Source organism: Mus caroli, unplaced genomic scaffold (genome assembly GCF_978045245.1).
Source record: "Mus caroli unplaced genomic scaffold, Mus_caroli_1 scaffold_18, whole genome shotgun sequence".
Lineage (NCBI taxonomy): Eukaryota > Metazoa > Chordata > Mammalia > Rodentia > Muridae > Mus > Mus caroli.
The window spans coordinates 37,814,253-37,832,911 of NW_028227273.1; the positions used below are offsets into that span (position 1 = coordinate 37,814,253).

At 51.3% G+C, this 18,659-nt stretch overlaps 1 protein-coding gene across 2 annotated transcripts; it reads left to right on the forward strand.

The window, feature by feature from the left end:
- Positions 1 to 1,725: 1,725 nt before the first annotated feature.
- On the forward strand, positions 1,726 to 18,525 carry Slc25a23 (solute carrier family 25 member 23). 2 transcript variants are annotated; one of them, XM_021149900.2, is made up of 10 exons: positions 1,728 to 2,073; positions 3,364 to 3,490; positions 4,781 to 4,868; positions 6,060 to 6,171; positions 7,890 to 8,048; positions 8,131 to 8,283; positions 8,476 to 8,583; positions 9,040 to 9,207; positions 14,892 to 15,042; positions 16,594 to 18,525. In XM_021149900.2, exons 1-10 carry the CDS (start codon positions 1,921 to 1,923, stop codon positions 16,776 to 16,778), a joined length of 1,404 nt encoding a protein of 467 aa, XP_021005559.1. In that variant the 5' UTR covers positions 1,728 to 1,920; the 3' UTR covers positions 16,779 to 18,525. The 2 variants fall into 2 exon arrangements, with proteins under 2 accessions (XP_021005560.1, XP_021005559.1); XM_021149901.3 differs by lacking the exons at positions 14,892 to 15,042; positions 16,594 to 18,525 and adding an exon at positions 12,307 to 12,538 and having other exon boundaries at positions 1,726 to 2,073.
- The last annotated feature ends 134 nt before the right edge of the window (positions 18,526 to 18,659 follow it).

Consider the following 18,659-nt stretch of genomic DNA (forward strand, 5'->3'; position numbering starts at 1 on the left):
AGAGAAAAAAATAAAAAGACACCCGGACAAAGACCTGTGCAGAATCTTGCCCAGCTTAACGGAAGGCCTTATGTTCACACTGAAGAATATCCGTATGAGGTCCACCTGCCAGGGAAGTGTCTGTGAGGAAGCATGGATTTGGGGCGTCTGCGCAGAAGTAGCGATGTCCCACGGCATCCACAAAAAAACACTTATGCATGGAAACATCTGGTAGCTGGTAGAGGGGGTGGGTGGGACTTTCACCTGTTCACCACACATGTATGGGCACAGCCTGGGTGGGGACCGCATGACCTCTGGATGTATCTTTGGGTAAAAAAGGTGGTCATGAACCGGATATGATGGCACGCGATTGCCTTCCCAGCAACTGGGATTCCGAAGCAGGCGAACTGCTGCACATTCAAGGCCAGCTAGGCTCCAGAGAACTCAAAAGGACAATAACAACAATAGCCATAGAGCTGCAGCTGGAGTTCAGTGGCTAGTTTATCTAGCACATACAAGGCTATATACATATACAACACCCATTGTAGTGTAGCATACGCCTTAGATCCCAGGTGGAGCTCTGTGAGTTCCAGATCAGCCCGGTCTACATAGTAAATTCCGTGGCTACATAGAGAGACTGTGTCTTTGAACAAGAAAAAAAAAAAAAAAAAGTAAAAGAGGCGTCGTCCCTTCCTGGGAGTGGTGGTTTAAAATCTGTTTAAATCTCTGCTCTGGCCCTAAATGGGAATCCAGACTAAGATTTGAAGCTTTTGATTTCTCCACTGTAGCGTGGGAAAAGCTAGTGCCACCTACCTACCTCACAGGGTTTGGGGTAGGTTCGGTACTGAGCAGCGAGTGAAGGGCTCTGGCATGCGCAACGCACTCAATGTGAGCTATTATTTATTACTCGCGGTCAGACGGACGCCCTTCCCCCTGACGGTGAGACGAGAAACTGCACCCGAAACTTGTGGGCGGGACTTCAGCAGGTGCAACCACAGCCGCCGGCTGAGGCCCCGCCTCCAGAGCCCCTCCTCCTGATCGTTATCTTTAGTGGCGCGGGAGATACTGGTCCGCGACTCCCTTTCCAGGCAGGTCTGCAAAGAGCAGCCTTCAGAGAGTCTGAATTGGGGCGCGGCCACTTTAAGAACGCCTAGCGGGCTGCGAGCTGCGGGACAGGAGGCCGCGGTGGGTCAACCGGGAAGCCCCGCCTAGGTAGTGCGGACCGGCGCAGCTCGGGCGCATTGGCCAATAAGGATTTAACTTTGCAGCCGCGCCGCTCGTTGACCTTGCGTTTCTCTCTCTTGCGTGTCACCAAGAAAAGGAGGCGCGCGGGCGGAATGAAGTGTTGGGGAGGGAGCCCACACCTCTTTGTTGATCTGCTGTTTCTGTCATCGACTGGGGAATCTGACTAGAGCAGGCGGGCGAAAGAAGCTTTTAAACTGGTTCAGAATTCTTTGCGTAGTCCTGGGAGAAGCAAAAACCTGAATTTCTGATAAGGGATCCGTTAGAGAGGAAGGTGTAAATGAACAAGATTACGAATCCAATTCCTGACAATTCCCTACCAAAACCATTTAAGGAAAAAAGGGTAAACTGAGGCAAGCAGAGTACTAAGACGGTTGCCTCTCCTACCGTCCCAGGAATGCGTTGTCAGATGTGCAAAACCAGAGCCTCCTAGAATGCTTCCCCACGCCCCCTGCTCCGCCCCCAGCCCCCTCCCCCAAGTAATGCGGGTCGGAGGAGGAGACCAAGTTCTGGCGCGGGCGGGGACGACTAGCATTTATCACTTCCAGCAAGTGCCGGAGCTCGGCCCCGCACCGAAGAGGCTGCGGTGCGGGTGGGCGCGGGAGCTGGCCTTGTGGGGACCCCGGGGGGGAGGGGGAGCCAGAAAGCCCCCGCCGAGGCCGTCGCTGCGGGGCCTCCCCTCCCCCCTGGGCGGGCGCCATGCGGGGGGGCTCAGGCGACGCGGAGCGGCGGCAGCGCTGGGGTCGCCTATTCGAGGAACTAGACAGCAACAAGGATGGCCGCGTGGACGTGCACGAGTTGCGCCAGGGGCTGGCCAGGCTGGGAAGGGGAGATCCGGACCGTGCACAGCAGGTACTATGGGCAGCGACCACCGCGGCAGGATCCGCCCGCGCCGTAACCGGTGCCCCTTAATGCCGCGGCTGCAGCAGCCACAGGCTACCTGTTGGCTGGACCCCACCACCTCTATCTAGGTTCCCTTCCCTCTGTCCACTCGCGTCTGGCCTGACGTCGTCGCGAAACAAGGCTGCCAAGGCTCCAGGCCTGCAGTGGCTGCGGTTGCCAGGACCCAGCGGCCCCTCCCCCCCGCCCCCTCCCCCACCCCCTGTGGGATGCCTACTGGGGGGATGGACTGCAGAGCGGGACGCTCTCCCCTCCACGGCCCAGAGCCAAACCCTCCTCTGCTCTGTGCACAATCCGAGGGGTGACCCGCTCCCACCTGCAGTTAACACAACTTCACATCCTTGCTGGAGCACACACAGAGCCCCTAGCCAGCTCTCCTAGTCTCTTATTTACATTTGCTGCCAGCCGGCTCTTTCCCGGACCTGGCCAGTTGCCCCAGGCTGCTCCAGCTAGGAGGGAGTCAGTCCATCTGAGGCCACTCTGCTTCTACTGGGGTCTGACCTGTCTAGGAAGGAATTTGAGGTAGGGGTGCAGTTTAGCAGTAAAGTGCTTTCCTGGCATGTGCAAAGGTCCTAGGTTCTAGCTCCAGTATGGGAGGTGGCAGTGGGGAGCAGCAAAAACTGGCCCTTTCTCCGTGTGACAGGGGACATGGAGTCCCTAGCCTTCCCTAAAACAGACCTATTGCATTTTTGTTGACCTTGAGTCTAAGGTCCAACTTTTAGATAGGAATATAAAGAGGCCCCATGGCTATTGGGCCTTATATGAACCAGGACTGGACTGTTTCTAACAGGACAACCACACACACACACACACACACACACACACTCAACAAGACTGCCAAGGAGACAGGATTTTATAAGGAAAAGCTGGGTGGGCAGGTTTGGGAAACAAGGTAATGAGAGAGAATCAGAGTTCAAGGTCTCGTCCTACAGTACAGAGAATGTGAGGCTAGCCTGGGCTACATGAGACAGGTATCTCAAAAATGACCAAAAAGTGCCCCCAGGTCGCCACTTCCCAGTACTATGACCTTGAACTGCCTCTGTGACTCTGTAGAGTCCTCAGTCTGCCTAGGGACTGAGACAAGAGGCAGATTCTTGTTATGGCCTGGGGCTGCTCCCTTCCATGAGGAACGGGGGCTCTGAGCTCCTGAGGCATGAGGCATATTCTAGTTGTCTTTCCCACACACACCCTGTAGGGGTGCAGTGTGCTGGAGTCCCTGTGTCCCCTTTTTTCCTCTGCTAGGGCGTCTCCTCTGACTGGGATGCTGATCCTGATGGTGGCCTCAGCCTGGAGGAGTTTACTCGCTACCTGCAGGAACGGGAGCAGCGCCTTCTGCTCATGTTTCACAGCCTTGACCGGAACCAAGATGGTGAGATGGGCTCTAAGCTGGGGAATGGACAAATGGGTTAGTACCCGAAGCACCGGGGGAATGGGGAGGGCTGCTTCTGACTCATGGACTATTTTGGGAGTTCTCAGCTGCAACTAGGTGATTTGAGCCTGAACTGGCCCATCCCACCTCCTATCCCTTTTGCAGTCGGACCCCTCTCTCTGCCCATACACATTTCTTTTCAGACAGTATAGTTGGTTCAGAGACCCTCAAATACAAGGATAGACCCTTGACCAAGCATCTTCTGGGTTCCTTAAGTATTGCCTTAAAGTTGGAGAGCTAGATCAGGGGTAACGTGGTTGCCACAAAGCCACAAGTTCCTAAGCTCAATCCCTTGTCCCCATGAACATGCAGAGGTACATGCCTGTAAGCCCAGCCTTGGAGAGGGGGAGATGAAGAAAATGAATAATGATCAAATATTGCTTTAGTCCCTTGTAACATAGGTACCTCTGTGATCACCCCTGAACTCACTCATTCACTCCTGGAATAGAGAACTCTCCAATATCACCCAGTTTCAACCCTGAGCAGCCCCCACAACCTGTATAAGAACCTGTCTCCTTACCATGGTGGGAAACAACTTTGATCCCAGCACTTAGGAGGCAGAGGGGCAGGCAGATGTCTGAGTTCAAGGCCAGCCTGGTCTACAGAGTGAGTTTCAGGACACCAGGGCTACACAGAGAAACCCTGGCTCAAAGGAGAGGTGGGAGGAGTCTCCCATGAGGCTGAGGAGCTGACTCAAGTCAGAGAGGGACTTGAGTTCAAACCCCCGCACCTGTGTTAAAAAGCTAGGTATGGGGCTGGTGAGATGGTTCAGTGGATAAGAGCACCGACTGCTCTTCCAAAGGTCGTGAGTTCAAATCCCAGCAACCACATGGTGGCTCACAACCACCCATAATGAGATCTGATGCCCTCTTATGGTATCTGAAGACAGCTACAGTGTACTTATGTATAACAATAAGTAAACATCTAAAAAAAAAAAAAAAAACTTAAAAAAAAAAAAGCTAGGTATAGTGGTGCCCACCTGTGACCCAGCACCGGTGAGGTGGAGACTGGAGGTGGTGAGGTGGATCTTAGGGTTAGACTTCCAGATAAGTCACTGGACTCCAGGTTCAGGAAGAGACCCTGTCTCAAAAGAAAGATGGAGAAAGACAGCCATCGACCTCTGGCCTCTTCATCCACACGCACACAGAAGCACACACACACAAGGGCTTCTGGATCTCCCAGTCCAGCCTATGTATGGATTGGGTGTCTCCTGGGGCTCCCCTTTTCCAGGTCACATAGATGTCTCTGAGATTCAACAGAGCTTCCGCGCACTAGGTATCTCCATCTCACTGGAGCAAGCAGAGAAAATCCTACACAGGTGAGTTATTGGAGATTTGGGCCCTTGGAATTTCACCACCACCCCACCCCTACCCTACCCCATATCCTGCCAGATAGCACTGTCCTCTGAGCCCCAGACTGGGTTGACAGGGAGGGCAGAAATAAAAAGTTCGACTTTGGAGTCAAACAGATCTTAGGCTAGTGGACTGATGACCCTATCCGGCCCTGAAAAAGACTGGTAATACAGCTAGCCCCATAGGGTTGGTCTAAAGGATTTACACATGGGAGCCAGCCAAACAATGTGACTAGACAGTACCTGAAGCCTCAACCTGTCATTCTAGCACTTGAGAAGCCAAGGCAGGAGGATTGCCATGAGTTTGAGGACAACTTGGACTACAGAATGAGACTTGATCCAAAAAAAAAAAAAAAAAAAATCCCCAAAAGCCAGGCAAGTGAGGCTAGCAAGATGTAGCAGTAGGTCAGGGCGCTTGCCCCTCAATCCTGATGAAGACAGTTTGATCCCCAAAACCCACGAGGTTGGAAGGTGAGAATCAACCCAGCAGGTTGTCCTCTGACCGCTACATGCAAGCCATGGCACATGTGGGCAGTCACACCACATTTAGACATGATGGTTCAGCTCTATAATCCAGCACTAAGGAGGCTGAGGTGGGAGGATTGCTGAGACCCGCGCCAGCCTGGGCTATAGAGGAATAGCCTGACTCGGTGAAACAGGGCTAGAGAGAGAAACTGCGTTAAGAGTATGTATGATTCTTTTAGCAGAGTCTGAGTCCTAGCACCCAAGTCAGGTGGCTCACAACCACTGTAATTACAGCTTCAGAGGACTGAACACCTGAAGCCTCACGTGCCACACACACACATCACATACACACGCTTTAAAATAAATATATATTTTAATGTTGTAAAGCGCTTTAGCCAGGTAGCACATGGAAAGCTATGTAGAAGGACTGCCATGAGTTCGAGGCCAACCTGGTCTCCAGAGTAAGACCCTGCTCCGCCCCAAACTGTCATGGGCATGTCGTAGCACTCAAGTACTAAGGCAGAAGGGGTGCTGAGAATTCCAAACCAGACTGGACTTTAGAGTGAGACCCTATCTCAGATATGCCAGTGCTATAGAATGGCAGCGAATTCTGTGCTCCCCAAACCCATGAACGCTAGCGGCACCCATCTCCTCCAGCCCAGACCACTGAACCTGTGCCAACCCTACCTCTAGCATGGACCGCGATGGCACCATGACCATTGATTGGCAGGAATGGCGAGACCACTTTCTGCTGCACTCTCTGGAGAACGTGGAGGATGTCCTGTATTTCTGGAAGCATTCTACAGTAAGTTGGGGGCTACCTACAGGGTAGGGGCTAGCTCCAGCTTCTCCCCAGGGCTCAGGAGTTCTGGGCCAAGACCCTAAAGGTGTTGTCAGTGTCTGGGGGGGGTACTCTTTCAATGAAGTTTTGTGCCTTTATTGTTCCATCTGGGGTTCAGGCGCCTGGTAACCACTGATGGACACTTCTGCTATCTGCTCAGAACCTTTTGGTCTTGCTTAGACTCCAGGGACAGCTCTAGTAGGAATCGTGGTTAGGGGGAAGAAAATACACCAAATGGCATTCCCACACTTGACCCACATAACTGCCAGGTACCAGGTGCTCATCATCTGCTCCAAGGCTCCTGGGGCTGATGGAAAGATACAAACAGACACTGTATGTTAAAGATGGAAAGAGTCCATGGGAATGGGGAGGGAGGTCAGCTCTTGCACCAAGGTGGGAATCACTAAGGATCTTGTGGTGTCTGGCAGATCAATCTGTGGGATTGGACATGGTCCTTGTTGTGTTTGCTTTTTCTGGGGAGATGTCAGTAAGCATCGATTTACTCCAGGTTAGGTAACAACAGACCAAAGTGAGGATCTCGCCAAGGTCCCACGTGGTGAGCCCGTGAGTTTCTTCAGCTTAATTGCAGAGCACAGTGAGGGGTCACTTACAGGACCTGGGGTACCCTAAACAGCTGCAGCACTGCTGAGTCCCACCCCATCCTGGTTGGTGACCTGGTGAAATCTGCAGCATGGAATCTTTGTTAGCCTTCTGCTTCCTTGTTAGTGTTCTGGGCTGGGACACTGAGTAGACTTCCAGGATACATCCTGGGCCCCCATCTCTCACACCCTAGTGGGTATCAAGAGTGCCATTACCGGCCATCCCTACTGGATGGTTTTGTGTGTCAACTTAACACAAGCTGGAGTTATCACGGGGAAAGGAGACTGCTTTGAGGAAATGCCTCTATGAGATCCAGCTGTAAGGCACTTTCTCAACTAGTGGTCAAGTTGGAAGGGTCCATTGTGGGTGCTGCTATCCCTGGGCTGATAGTCCTGAGTTCTTTAATAAAGCAAACTGAGCAAACTAGGGGAAGCAAGCCAGTAAGCAGCACCCCTCCATGGCCTCTGCATCAGCTCCTGCCTCCAAGTTCCTGCCCTGTGTGAGTTTCTGTCCTGACTTCCTTTGGTGATGAATAGCAATGTGGAAGTGTAAGCTGAATAAACCGTCTCCTCCACAAAAAAAAAAAAAAAAAAAAAAGAGTGCCATTACCATAGACCCAGTTATCACCAGATTGTTCTGCTCAGTTTGTTGCCATGGCTACCAGGCCACGGTAATAGCTGACTCAAAATGGCACAGGGTGATGATGTTCATGCTAGAGGAAAAAGCCATACTACAATCCTCTCGGGAGATCCAGAGATGTTCACCCCCAAAAATCCACTGTTGGGAAATCTATTGCTGGACTCTAGAAGGGAGTCTATCCCTTGGGGAGGACTCCTAGGAGAGTACTTCTAGAGGAAGACTTTTTGGAGAAGACTCTTGCGGGAGGATTTCTAAGGGAGGGCCCTCCATAGCGGAGTTGACTGAAAGCAGATCCTTTCGAAGGACTCAGCGGCTCTTTTGGTGGAATCAATGGATCTTGTGGTGGGATCTGGTAGATTCTTCAGTAGGAGACTTCTGCAGTTAGGGCCCAGGCACATCCCCCACCTCTGCTGGAACATGACATCCACAGCCCCTGTTCTCAGGTCCTGGACATCGGTGAATGCCTGACGGTGCCCGATGAGTTCTCCAAGCAAGAGAAACTTACAGGAATGTGGTGGAAACAGCTGGTGGCTGGTGCAGTGGCTGGCGCTGTGTCACGGACAGGCACAGCTCCTCTGGACCGACTCAAGGTATTCATGCAGGTGAGAGGACCTGAAGGGACCCACCCCATCATCTAGGCCGAGACCTAGGAGGGCACCGCAAAGCCACCTTCTCTCCCCTCAGGTCCATGCCTCAAAGTCCAACCGACTCAACATTCTAGGGGGCCTGAGAAACATGATTCAAGAAGGGGGAGTCTTGTCCCTCTGGCGGGGCAACGGCATCAACGTGCTCAAGATAGCCCCTGAGTCTGCCATCAAATTCATGGCTTATGAACAGGTAGGACAGGTCCAGAAGAGAGGGTATTCAGCTTTGAAAAGCAGACAGTAAACACAAGGGCTTGTGGGCTTAACTTGCGGTCCCCAGCACCACGCCTCCTGCTGGTCAGCACTGTGGCAAGCAGAGAATGTTGGAATGCAAGGACCCCAAGGTTCCCAGGTACCCAGTCCCACAGCCATGTTTCACCCTCAGATCAAGCGGGCCATCCGGGGGCAACAGGAGACACTGCACGTTCAGGAGCGCTTCGTGGCTGGTTCCCTGGCCGGGGCCACAGCTCAAACCATCATATACCCCATGGAGGTGAGAAGGAGGGGCTGGAGGAAGATCCAGCACGGGAGGGTAGGTGTCTTATACTCTTTTATTGCCCACTCTACACTGTGTGTAGAGCTAACTGTAACCCCAACTGCCTGACTTGGGACTGAAAGCCATTTCCAGTCTAGCTTGTCTGGGTATCTCGATTTGAGCTGTAACTCCTCGGGACTTGGTTAGAACTGTTTGCACAGTATTCATAGAAACTGGCCATTTTATGCCTGCCGAGATCGAGGATGGCAGGCAGTGACCTACCACACCTGGTTTATGTGGTGCTGGGGATAGAACCCAGGGTTCTCTACACCCTAGGTGGGCATTCTACCCACTCAGCCCCACCTGGGCTCTTAGCACATCTGCTTTCAGGAATAGCCACTTCTAGGTGATGTCACTCCTGGGTGTGGTGATTCTGAAAGCAATTTTCAAGTGGTTAACAGAGTTCTCACCCAGGTACTAAAGACTCGGCTGACTCTACGCAGAACCGGCCAGTACAAGGGGCTCCTGGACTGTGCAAGGCGGATCTTAGAACGTGAAGGGCCCCGCGCCTTCTACCGTGGCTACCTGCCTAATGTGCTGGGCATCATCCCCTATGCGGGAATCGACCTAGCTGTCTACGAGGTCTGTGGATAACCACCCTCCCTCCCCTCTCCTTCTGGGATCTGGCCTAGGTCACCCCTTGCTAGTTGAGTAGACTTCTTGTAACTTGGATGGGCAATCATGGGCTTGAAAACTATGTTGGGTCTTGGAACCCTGGGAAGGCCCTCCAGATATCAAGCCTGTGTCTCCCATCACTCAGTGTTGCAAAAGCCTTGTTTCTGGCTCCACATGGTGGCACACGCTTGTCGCCATGGGACTTGAGAAGCTGGAGTAGGATCTGGGTTCAAGGCCATCCTGCACTAGGTAGTCAGTTTCACGATAGCCTGGTTTGTCTTGTGTAGCAGTGGTGGCACATGCCTTTAATTCTAGCACTCAGGAGGCAGAGGCAGGAAGATCTCAGAGTTCAAGGTCAGGGTGAGTTCCAGGACAGCCAGGGCTGCACAGAGAAACCCTGTCTGAAAAAAACAAACAAACAAAAAAACATTTTAAAAACATTGCTGCCTTAAGAAATTAGCAACAACCAAATAGAAAAATGAGGACTAAAGAGATGGCTCAGAGCTGGGCAGTGATGGCACACACCTTTAATCCCAGCACTTGGGAGGCAGAGGCAGGTGGATTTCTGAGTTCGAGGCCAGCCTGGTCTACAAAGTGAGTTCCAGGACAGCCAGGGCTACACAGAGAAACCCTGTCTCGAAAAACAAAAAAACAAACAAAAAAAAAAAGGTGGCTCAGAGTCCTTGCTGCTGTGGGCTGTGGCAGATGACTTAAATTCAGACCAGCATCCAGGTCTAACAAGTCCTTTTAAGTCTAGCTTCAGGGAATCCACCACCCTCTTCTGGTCTCCAAAGGCATTGTACTCATATGTACACACAAACACACACAGTTCAGCTGTTAAGATCACTGGCTGATTACTCTTCCGGAGGTCCTGAGTTCAATTCCCAGCAACCACATGGTGGCTCACAACCACCTGTAATGGGATCTGATGCCCTCTTCTGGTGTGTCTGAAGACAGCAACAGTGTACTCATATACACAAAATAAATAAATAATTCTTTAAAAAGAAAAAAAGCTACACAAAGCTAGGTATGGAGGTTGGTGTCTGTCATCCAATACTCAGAAGGCTGATGCAGGAGAATTACCACAACTAGGCATGGTAGTAATGGTAGTATAGGCCTTTAATCCCGTGCTTTGGGAGGCAGAGGCAGAAGGATCTCTGAGCTGAAGGCCATCCTGGGCCACAGAGAGAGAGCCCTTTCTCAAAATAAGAACAATAGTAGAACCGTTCTCCCTCTTGGGGTGCTGGGGATGAAACACAGGGGTTTACATTTGCCTCCTTGGAGTTATGGAAGCTTTAGTTTTATAGGAACTGGGGACCCCTCCAGCTCCTTGGAATAGTGAGCACAGAGATGCCCATCTTCCCCAAAGTATGTATGGGTGCTAGCCTCACCTCTATGCCAACAAATTATTTTTCTCCCCCCCCGTTATTTAAATATTATTTTCAACTATTATTATGTATGGTTGTTTGCCTGGATGTGCATGTGGTGCCTGTGGAGGCTAGAAGAGGGCTCCAGATCCCCTAAGCTGGAGTTACAGATGGCTGTGAGCCACCCTGTGGGTGCTGAGAATTAAACCTGGGCCCTCTGCAAGAACAGCCAGTGCTCTTAACTGCCGAGCCTTCTCTCCAGCACCACCACCACCTTTTGTTTGTTTGTTTGTTTTGTTTTGTTTTTTGAGACAGGGTTTCTCTGTGTAGCCCTGACTGTCTTGGAACTCACTTTGTAGACCAGGCTGGCCTCGAACTCAGAAATCCACCTGCCTCTGCCTCCCAAGTGCTAGGATTAAAGGCGTGCGCTACCACGCCGGCTTTTTTCTCTCTCTCTTTTTTTTTTTTAAGATTTATTTATTTATTATTAGATGTAAGTACACTGTAGAAAAGGGCACCAGATCTCGTTATGGATGGTTGTGAGCCACCATGTGGTTGCTGGGATTTGAACTCTGGACCTTCGGAAGAGCAGTCGGGTGCTCTTACCCACTGAGCCATCTCACCAGCCCTTTTCTTTTTTCTTAAGACAGACTTATGTAGCCTTGGTTGACCTCAAACTTGCTGTGTAGCTGAGGATGAGTTTGGACTTCTGATCCTCTTGACTATCCCTCCAGAGTACTGGGATGACAAGTCTACGCAAGCAGGCCGAGTTAATGTATTGCTGGGATGGAAACCAGGGCTTCGTGCATGTTAGGCAAATGCTCCACAAGCTGAAACTTGGCTCTTTTGTTTGTTTGTTCATTTAAATATGGGAGCTCACTGTGCATCCCATGATGGCCTGAACTCATGGTAATGCCCCTGCCTCAGCATCCTGAGTACTAACATTACAAGCATGTATCACTATCTCTGGCAATGGAACAGTTCACTCTTGTGTCCCTTCCCTTCCCTTCCCTTCCCTTCCCTTCCCTTCCCTTCCCTTCCCTTCCCTTCCCTTCCCTTCCCTTCCCTTCCCTTCCTGTCCCTCCCCTCCCCTCCCCTCCCCTCCCCTCCCTTCCCTTCCCTTCCCTTCCCTTCCCTCCCCCCCTTCTTCTTCTCTTTCTGTCTCTGTCTCTCTCTCTCTTTCCCCCCACCCCACCCCCAGGCCAGAAGACAATGATCCTGAGGTCATTCATTCCTCAGCTATTGTCCACCTTATTTTTTGACACAGGATCCCCCCTCACTGGGACCTGGGGCTCATCAAGGAGGCTAGACGGGTTCATCAGTGAGCCCCTCCTGCCTCTGCATCCCCATCAGTGTGGTTACAGTCGTGCATAACCATGACTGGCCTTTGACAAGGGTACTGAAGATCAAACTCAGGGTCTCATGCTTACACGGCCAGAGGTTTTCTAGGAACTGAGCCATCCCCCTAGCCCTGAACAGCTTTTTTTTTATGCTTCTGGCCCTTATGTGTCCATGTGTCACACAGCATGTGTGTGGAGGTCAGAGGGTACCTTAAAGGGATTGGTTCTCTCCTTTCACCACGTGGGTTCCAATGATTGATTGTAGGCCATCTAGCTTGGCTGTAAGCACCTTTAACCACTGAGCCATCTCAGCAGCCCATAACAGCTCTTAATTACCCATTCAATATCTATTTTCTCAGCACCCACATAGTGGCTCTCTTTGCCACCTGGAGCTCCAGTCCCAGTGGACCAGATGCTCTCTCTCTCTTCTGGCCTCCGTGGACACTGCCTGTTTTTGGTATATGGACAGACATGGAGGCAAGACACCTATACACATAAAATAAAAGTAAAGAAAATTAAATATAATAAAAATTAAAGGCGCACGCCTTAAATCCCAAAACTTGGGAAGCAGAGGTGAGTAGCTCTCTATGAGTTTTGAGTCCAGTCTGGTTTTTATTGTGTGTTCTAGGCCAGAACTACAGAGAGATCCTGCCTCAAAAAAAAGAGTTGGGGAGATGGCTGAGTTGTTAAGGTACCCACCACACAAGTATGAGGACATGAGTTCTGATCCAGAATCTAAATAAAATGTCAGGAAGAGCATCTGCCACCCTGGGGCCGGGAGGTGGAAGCAGGAGAATCACTGGGGTCAATGAATGAGCACCAGGTTCCATGAGATGCCCTGTCTCCTATGATAAGGTGACAGTGGTTTGGGGAGACACCTGATGTCAACCTCTGACCTCCACATGTCCTTGGGTGGGCATGCACCGCAGCATATACACAAAAGCACACATAGACCCCCAGCCAGAAAATAAAAAGGAGAAAGAAGGAGAAACGGGGTGGGGGTGGGGGAGAAGATTTTGGAAGAATGCTCCAGAAAATGCTAGAGCTTTGGGCACATGGCTTCTTTCCCCTCAGTTTCTTGTCTGCCAAGTAGGAACCATATGAATAGGCATCTGCCAATGATGAAATATTCTGAGGTTGTAGTGAGCACCAATGTGGGGGTAAGAGGAAGGCGGGGACTCTTGCTTACTGGCTCACCCAGGCTGACTAGCCTGCCAGCCTGAGAGATCCTCTTCCTACCTCCCCAGGGCTGGGTTTACAGGTGTCCCCAACCTCTCCCAGCGCTTGTGAAGAGGATGGGACTTGAATTCAGGCCATCTACCTCATACACAATCTCTACCTGTGGAGCCATCTGCCCGGCCCCTTCTTCTTTTGTTTTAAGTTTTCCTTCTTCATTTTTATTATAGACAGTGTTTTACTTTATTGCCCAAGCAAATCACAAGCTCCTCAGCACAATCAATCCTCCTGCCTCAGCCTCCCAGGCAGCCTGATTGACAGATTGTCATTGCCATTCCCTGCAGCATTCTTTCACTGTAAATTTATCACTCCTATTTTTTTTTATTTATTTTCATTTTATGTGCATTGGTCATTCTCAGCTACATAGTACATTTGAAACCCATCTTGGCCAAGCAAGACTACACCTTGGTTTGTTTAGTTTTGAGACACAGTTTCTCTATATATAGCCTTGGCTGTCCTGAAACTCAATCTGTAGAGCACACCGGCCTCAAACTCATGTAGCTCTACCTGCTTCTGCCTCCAGAGTGATGAGATTAAAGGCATCCATACCACCACCATCCTAGCCCCACCATACATCTTTAAAAATCCAAAAGGCTGCCAGGCAGTGGTGGCGCACACCTTTAATCCCAGCACTTGGGAGGCAGAGGCAGGCAGATTTCTGAATTCGAGGCCAGCCTGGTCTACAGAGTGAGTTCCAGGATAGACAGGGCTACACAGAGAAACCCTGTCTCGAAAAATAAAAATATATATCCAAAAGGGTGGTTGCACATACCTTTAATCTCAGCACTTGGGAGGCAGAGGTAGGCAGATTTCTAGATTGAGGTGTGCCTGATCTACAGAGTTCCAGGATAGCCAGGGCTACACAGAGAAACAGTGTCTCTAAAAACAAAAATAAACCCAAACCAAACAAACAAAAAACCCGAACGGATCCTGAATGCACAGTCCTTCCTGCTGTGGACAGTCACTGCAGAGGTCCTAGGCATGGGGTACACACAGTACAAGAAACAAAGGGGAAGGGATACAGGGAAACTGCTCATAGTAGCCAGGCTGGGTAGCACAAGCCTGTCATACCAGCACCAGCACCGGGGCGGTTGAGAAGATGAAAACTTCAAGGCCAGAATGGGACAGACTAAGCCCATGTTCCAAAATTAAAGTTTTAAAAGCAAGAGATGTAGCTCAAGTAGTGATGCTGAGAGCCTGGCTCAGGTGTAGAGCACCCCCCCAACACTCCCACCTAGAATCCCCCAGTGAAGGGATGGGGGCGTGGTCAGTGTGGAGTGCCTACCTAGAATCCCCCAGGGGCGGGCTGGGGGCGTGGTCAGTGTGGAGGGCCTAGAATCCCCCAGGGGCGGGCTGGGGGCGTGGTCAGTGTGGAGGGCCTGCCTAGAATCCTCCAGTGGAGGGCTGGGGGCGTGGTCAGTATGGAGGGCCTGCCTAGAATCCCCCAGGGGCGGGCTGGGGGCGTGGTCAGTGTGGAGTGCCTGCTTAGAATCCCCCCAGGGGCGGGCTGGGGGCGTGGTCAGTGTGGAGTGCCTGCCATGAATCCTTCAGTGGAGGGCTGGGGGGTGTGGCACTGGCCCAGTGGGGAAGACAAACCACATCGTCTACTGTAGAACCCAACCGTGGTACACAGAGCTGGCAGCAGAGATCCTGACAACAGGATCTTCCCGTCTGCAACTCTGAACCCACCTGCTCCCTTCTCTTCTAGACCCTGAAGAATCGCTGGCTTCAGCAGTACAGCCACGAATCAGCTAACCCAGGCATTCTCGTGCTCCTAGCCTGTGGCACCATCTCCAGCACCTGTGGCCAGATTGCCAGTTACCCTCTGGCACTGGTCCGTACCCGAATGCAGGCCCAAGGTGAGAAGTGTGGGCAGGAGGCTGGGGTAGGAAAGCCAGCCACTTGGGTTCCACCTGCTCTCACGTAACTGTGTAGGAAGAGCCAGGATCCTTGTGGGTTTGGGTGGCCTTCATAAACCCTTCCTCTTGTCTGGGCTTCAGTTTATCCATCACTGACCCTGAAGAAGGAGACTTTTACCTTAACGGCCTGAGAGTTCAGTGGTGTCAAAAGTACAGGGAAGTACCACAGACAACATTGTGGCACTTCTGGACCTGCCAGTAACTTGAGCTGTTATTCAAAACTGAGAGAAAATAAGGGAGTGGAGGTGGCTTAGAACAACATTAGCCAAGGTCAAGGAAGGACAGTTAGCTGGGTCAGTTCCTTCCTTCCTTCCTTCCTTCCTTCCTTCCTTCCTTCCTTCCTTTTATGAGACAGGGTCTCACTATGTACCCCTGACTGTCTGAAACTCACTATGTAGCCTAGGCTGGCCTTGATCAGAAAGATCTCCCAAATGCTTGGGTTAGAGGCATGGCCAGCAGACCTGGCCATATTATCATTGTTTTTAGGCAAGATCTCACTGTGTGGCCCTGTCTGGCCTGGAATTCACAGAGATCCCTCATTCCTGGGGATGAGGACAAAGGCGACCTAAGTCATCCCATGATCAGATGTGATTTAGGAGAAGAGGTAGGAACCCAGCTTAGCTTAGGTACCACAGAGGGCTCCTCCAAACAGCCAGCTTTGGGATGGAGAATGGAAGGAAAAGTAGACACTAGCCCTGAAGAGAAGGAGAGAATTAACTTTAAGGAAGAGGGTATTTCTCACCTCTTGTCACACACAGACACTCATGTATTCACACATGCACTCTTACATACAGACACATGTATGTACTCTTACACACAGAAACACATATGCACTTACACACACAGACATAATTATGCACTCACACATGTACATATGAACTTTCACACATGCATATGCACACACAAAGACACACTGCACACTCATACATGCACACATACATTTATGCACCCTCTCTCCCTCTCTCTCTCTCTCTCTCTCTCTCTCACACACACACACACGCACACGTGCACTCTCATATAGTTGTACATATGTACTCTTATACACAAACACACATATGCAGTCTCACACATACAGACACACTCTGACACATGTCCACACAAGTCACAGATATGCACTCTCACACATGCTCACACAGACACATATATATGCACTCTCACAATGCATACACACAAGCACACATGCACTCCCACACATGTACACACAAACTTTCACAGTGCATATGCACACACACAGACAAATATACACAGACTCATGTACATGTTCTCATGATGTATATACCTGGTGTATCCATTCATCCCCAAATGTAGTCCCTAAGATTGACAGTTCCTAGACCCACAGACACCCTGAGTCTTGTGGTAGGTCCCACTGTTCCTCTGTCTCACCCCCCTGCCTTCTGTTTAAATGGCCTCCTAGCTCAGCCCTAGGGTGAGGTAGGAGGGAGAAATGAGATGGGGAAGCTTTGGTCTTACCAGGCTTCCAACCACCTCCAGCCTCCATTGAAGGTGGCCCACAGGTCTCCATGGTGGGTCTACTTCGACACATCCTGTCCCAGGAGGGTGTATGGGGCCTCTACCGGGGCATTGCCCCCAACTTCATGAAGGTCATTCCAGCCGTGAGCATCTCCTACGTGGTCTACGAGAACATGAAGCAGGCTCTGGGGGTCACATCCAGGTGAGGGACAGGGAGCCTGTCCCCCTAAAACTCCCTCATCTTCATCATGGTATCCCCTACGCTGATATATTCAACCACAGAGACTGATGGCCTGACCAGTGGATCCTAACCCCACACCCCAAGGCACTGGACCCCAGTACCCAAATCCCAGATCCTAGCCCTGTGTCCTGACCATGGTACCACTGCACCCCACACTTGAGCCACAGGATTCCAGGACTTGATCCCCAACTTCACAACCAGACCTCGAAGCCCCAACCACTGGACCCCACATATCAGCAGCCTGACACTTGAGATGTAAAACTGTCCATACCCTGGCCCCAAACCCTTCTTCCCAAGCACCTTGACCCTGTCATCTACACCCCAAAGCTGGACCCTGCTTTTCCCTGCCCCACTGGGTGCTGGGCCTCACTATGCAGCAGCAGGTGACCCCAATGCCCCAAGCATGGGGGCACTCATCCATGTACCCCATAGCCCAGCTCTCAGAGCCCTCAGGCACCAGACCCAGGGCCCTAATGTCACACTGGACCAGAGATCCCTAAACTTGCTGCTGAGTTCCCTGTAACCTGCCTCACAGCCCAGCCCCTGGATTCTAGGAGCCAAGAACTCTCAGCCACAGGGTCCTGACACGGCAAAGCCAAGATCCTGGGCTCTGCCCCTGGGTCCCTGGATCCCTGAATTACAGGTCCCTTAACCCAACCAATACATTTTCCCCTGTTTGGGGTTCCATATCCTCCCATTTTTTTACTGCTAGGTCTACATTCCAAGCACCACCCTCAATCTCTCACCACTGGACCCCAAGTCCCAATCCACTGGATTCTGTCTCCTGGAAGCATGGGTGCGAGAGCTCCAGGGTCCCTCATGTGGATCCCACATGCCCCAGCTGCTAAATTCCAGATCCCAGATTCCTTCAACCCCTTCTCTGGACCACATCCATAGAAGGCCAAACTTCCAAACACCTTCAGACTCCAAGGTCTTTGCTCCTATACCCCAAATGTCACTCCTCAAGTCTAGATCCCAATAGCCCAGTGACAGCATCTCATATCCCAGACACACCCTGGAACTGATTCCCAATGCATGGAAGCATGCCATCCAAAGAGTCTTCTAGAAGCTCAGACCCCAGACCAGTGGCAGTAAGGAATGGGACATATGAATGCTGCACCTCAGCTAGGACACACCTCCCTTCCCACCACCACCCCCCAAATCACTTTGTTCCCCGTCCCCCTCTCTCTTCAATGTCTTCCACATTCCCCTGCCTTCCTTTCAGGCTAGTAACTCCCAGATCCCAGTCCCTCTGGGAGGGCTGAATCTGCTTGTTCATGGGTTGGGAGCTACCAGGGGAAGTCAGGGACACCACCAAGGGGACCATCTGCCTCTCACACTGCCAGTCCTGCTCAGGCCTCAGAAAGTCACAATCAAGGACCAACACACAACATCCTTCCTGAAACCCAGCATCCAGTATGCAAATTAAGTATCCCCAAGCTGACTCGGAGTCTATTTTTCTATCAGAGAACAAAGTCCCCTGCTCCCACCACATTCCCATACCCTCCACACTTCAAGATTGGATTCTGAGCTTAGACCTGGGGTACCCCGCTCCACCTCTCAGTCTTTAGGGGAACCTCATCAATGGACTGAGAGGAAAACTGGGATGTTGGGGGGCATGGTTTCCACCTCTCCCTCCAACCTACACCAAGTCCTACCTCCCTGCCCATGTGTGTCATTTCAAGGAAAAAAAGAATAAATTTTCTAAGCTATTACTGTTGCTTTTTAATTGTTTAAATTACATTAGATTGTTTGAGGGAGGGGCATATGGCAGGCGGAGGAAAACTTGTGGGGATCTGTCCTCTCTTTCCCAGTGTGGGTCCTGCTGATCAGACTCAGGCTTGGT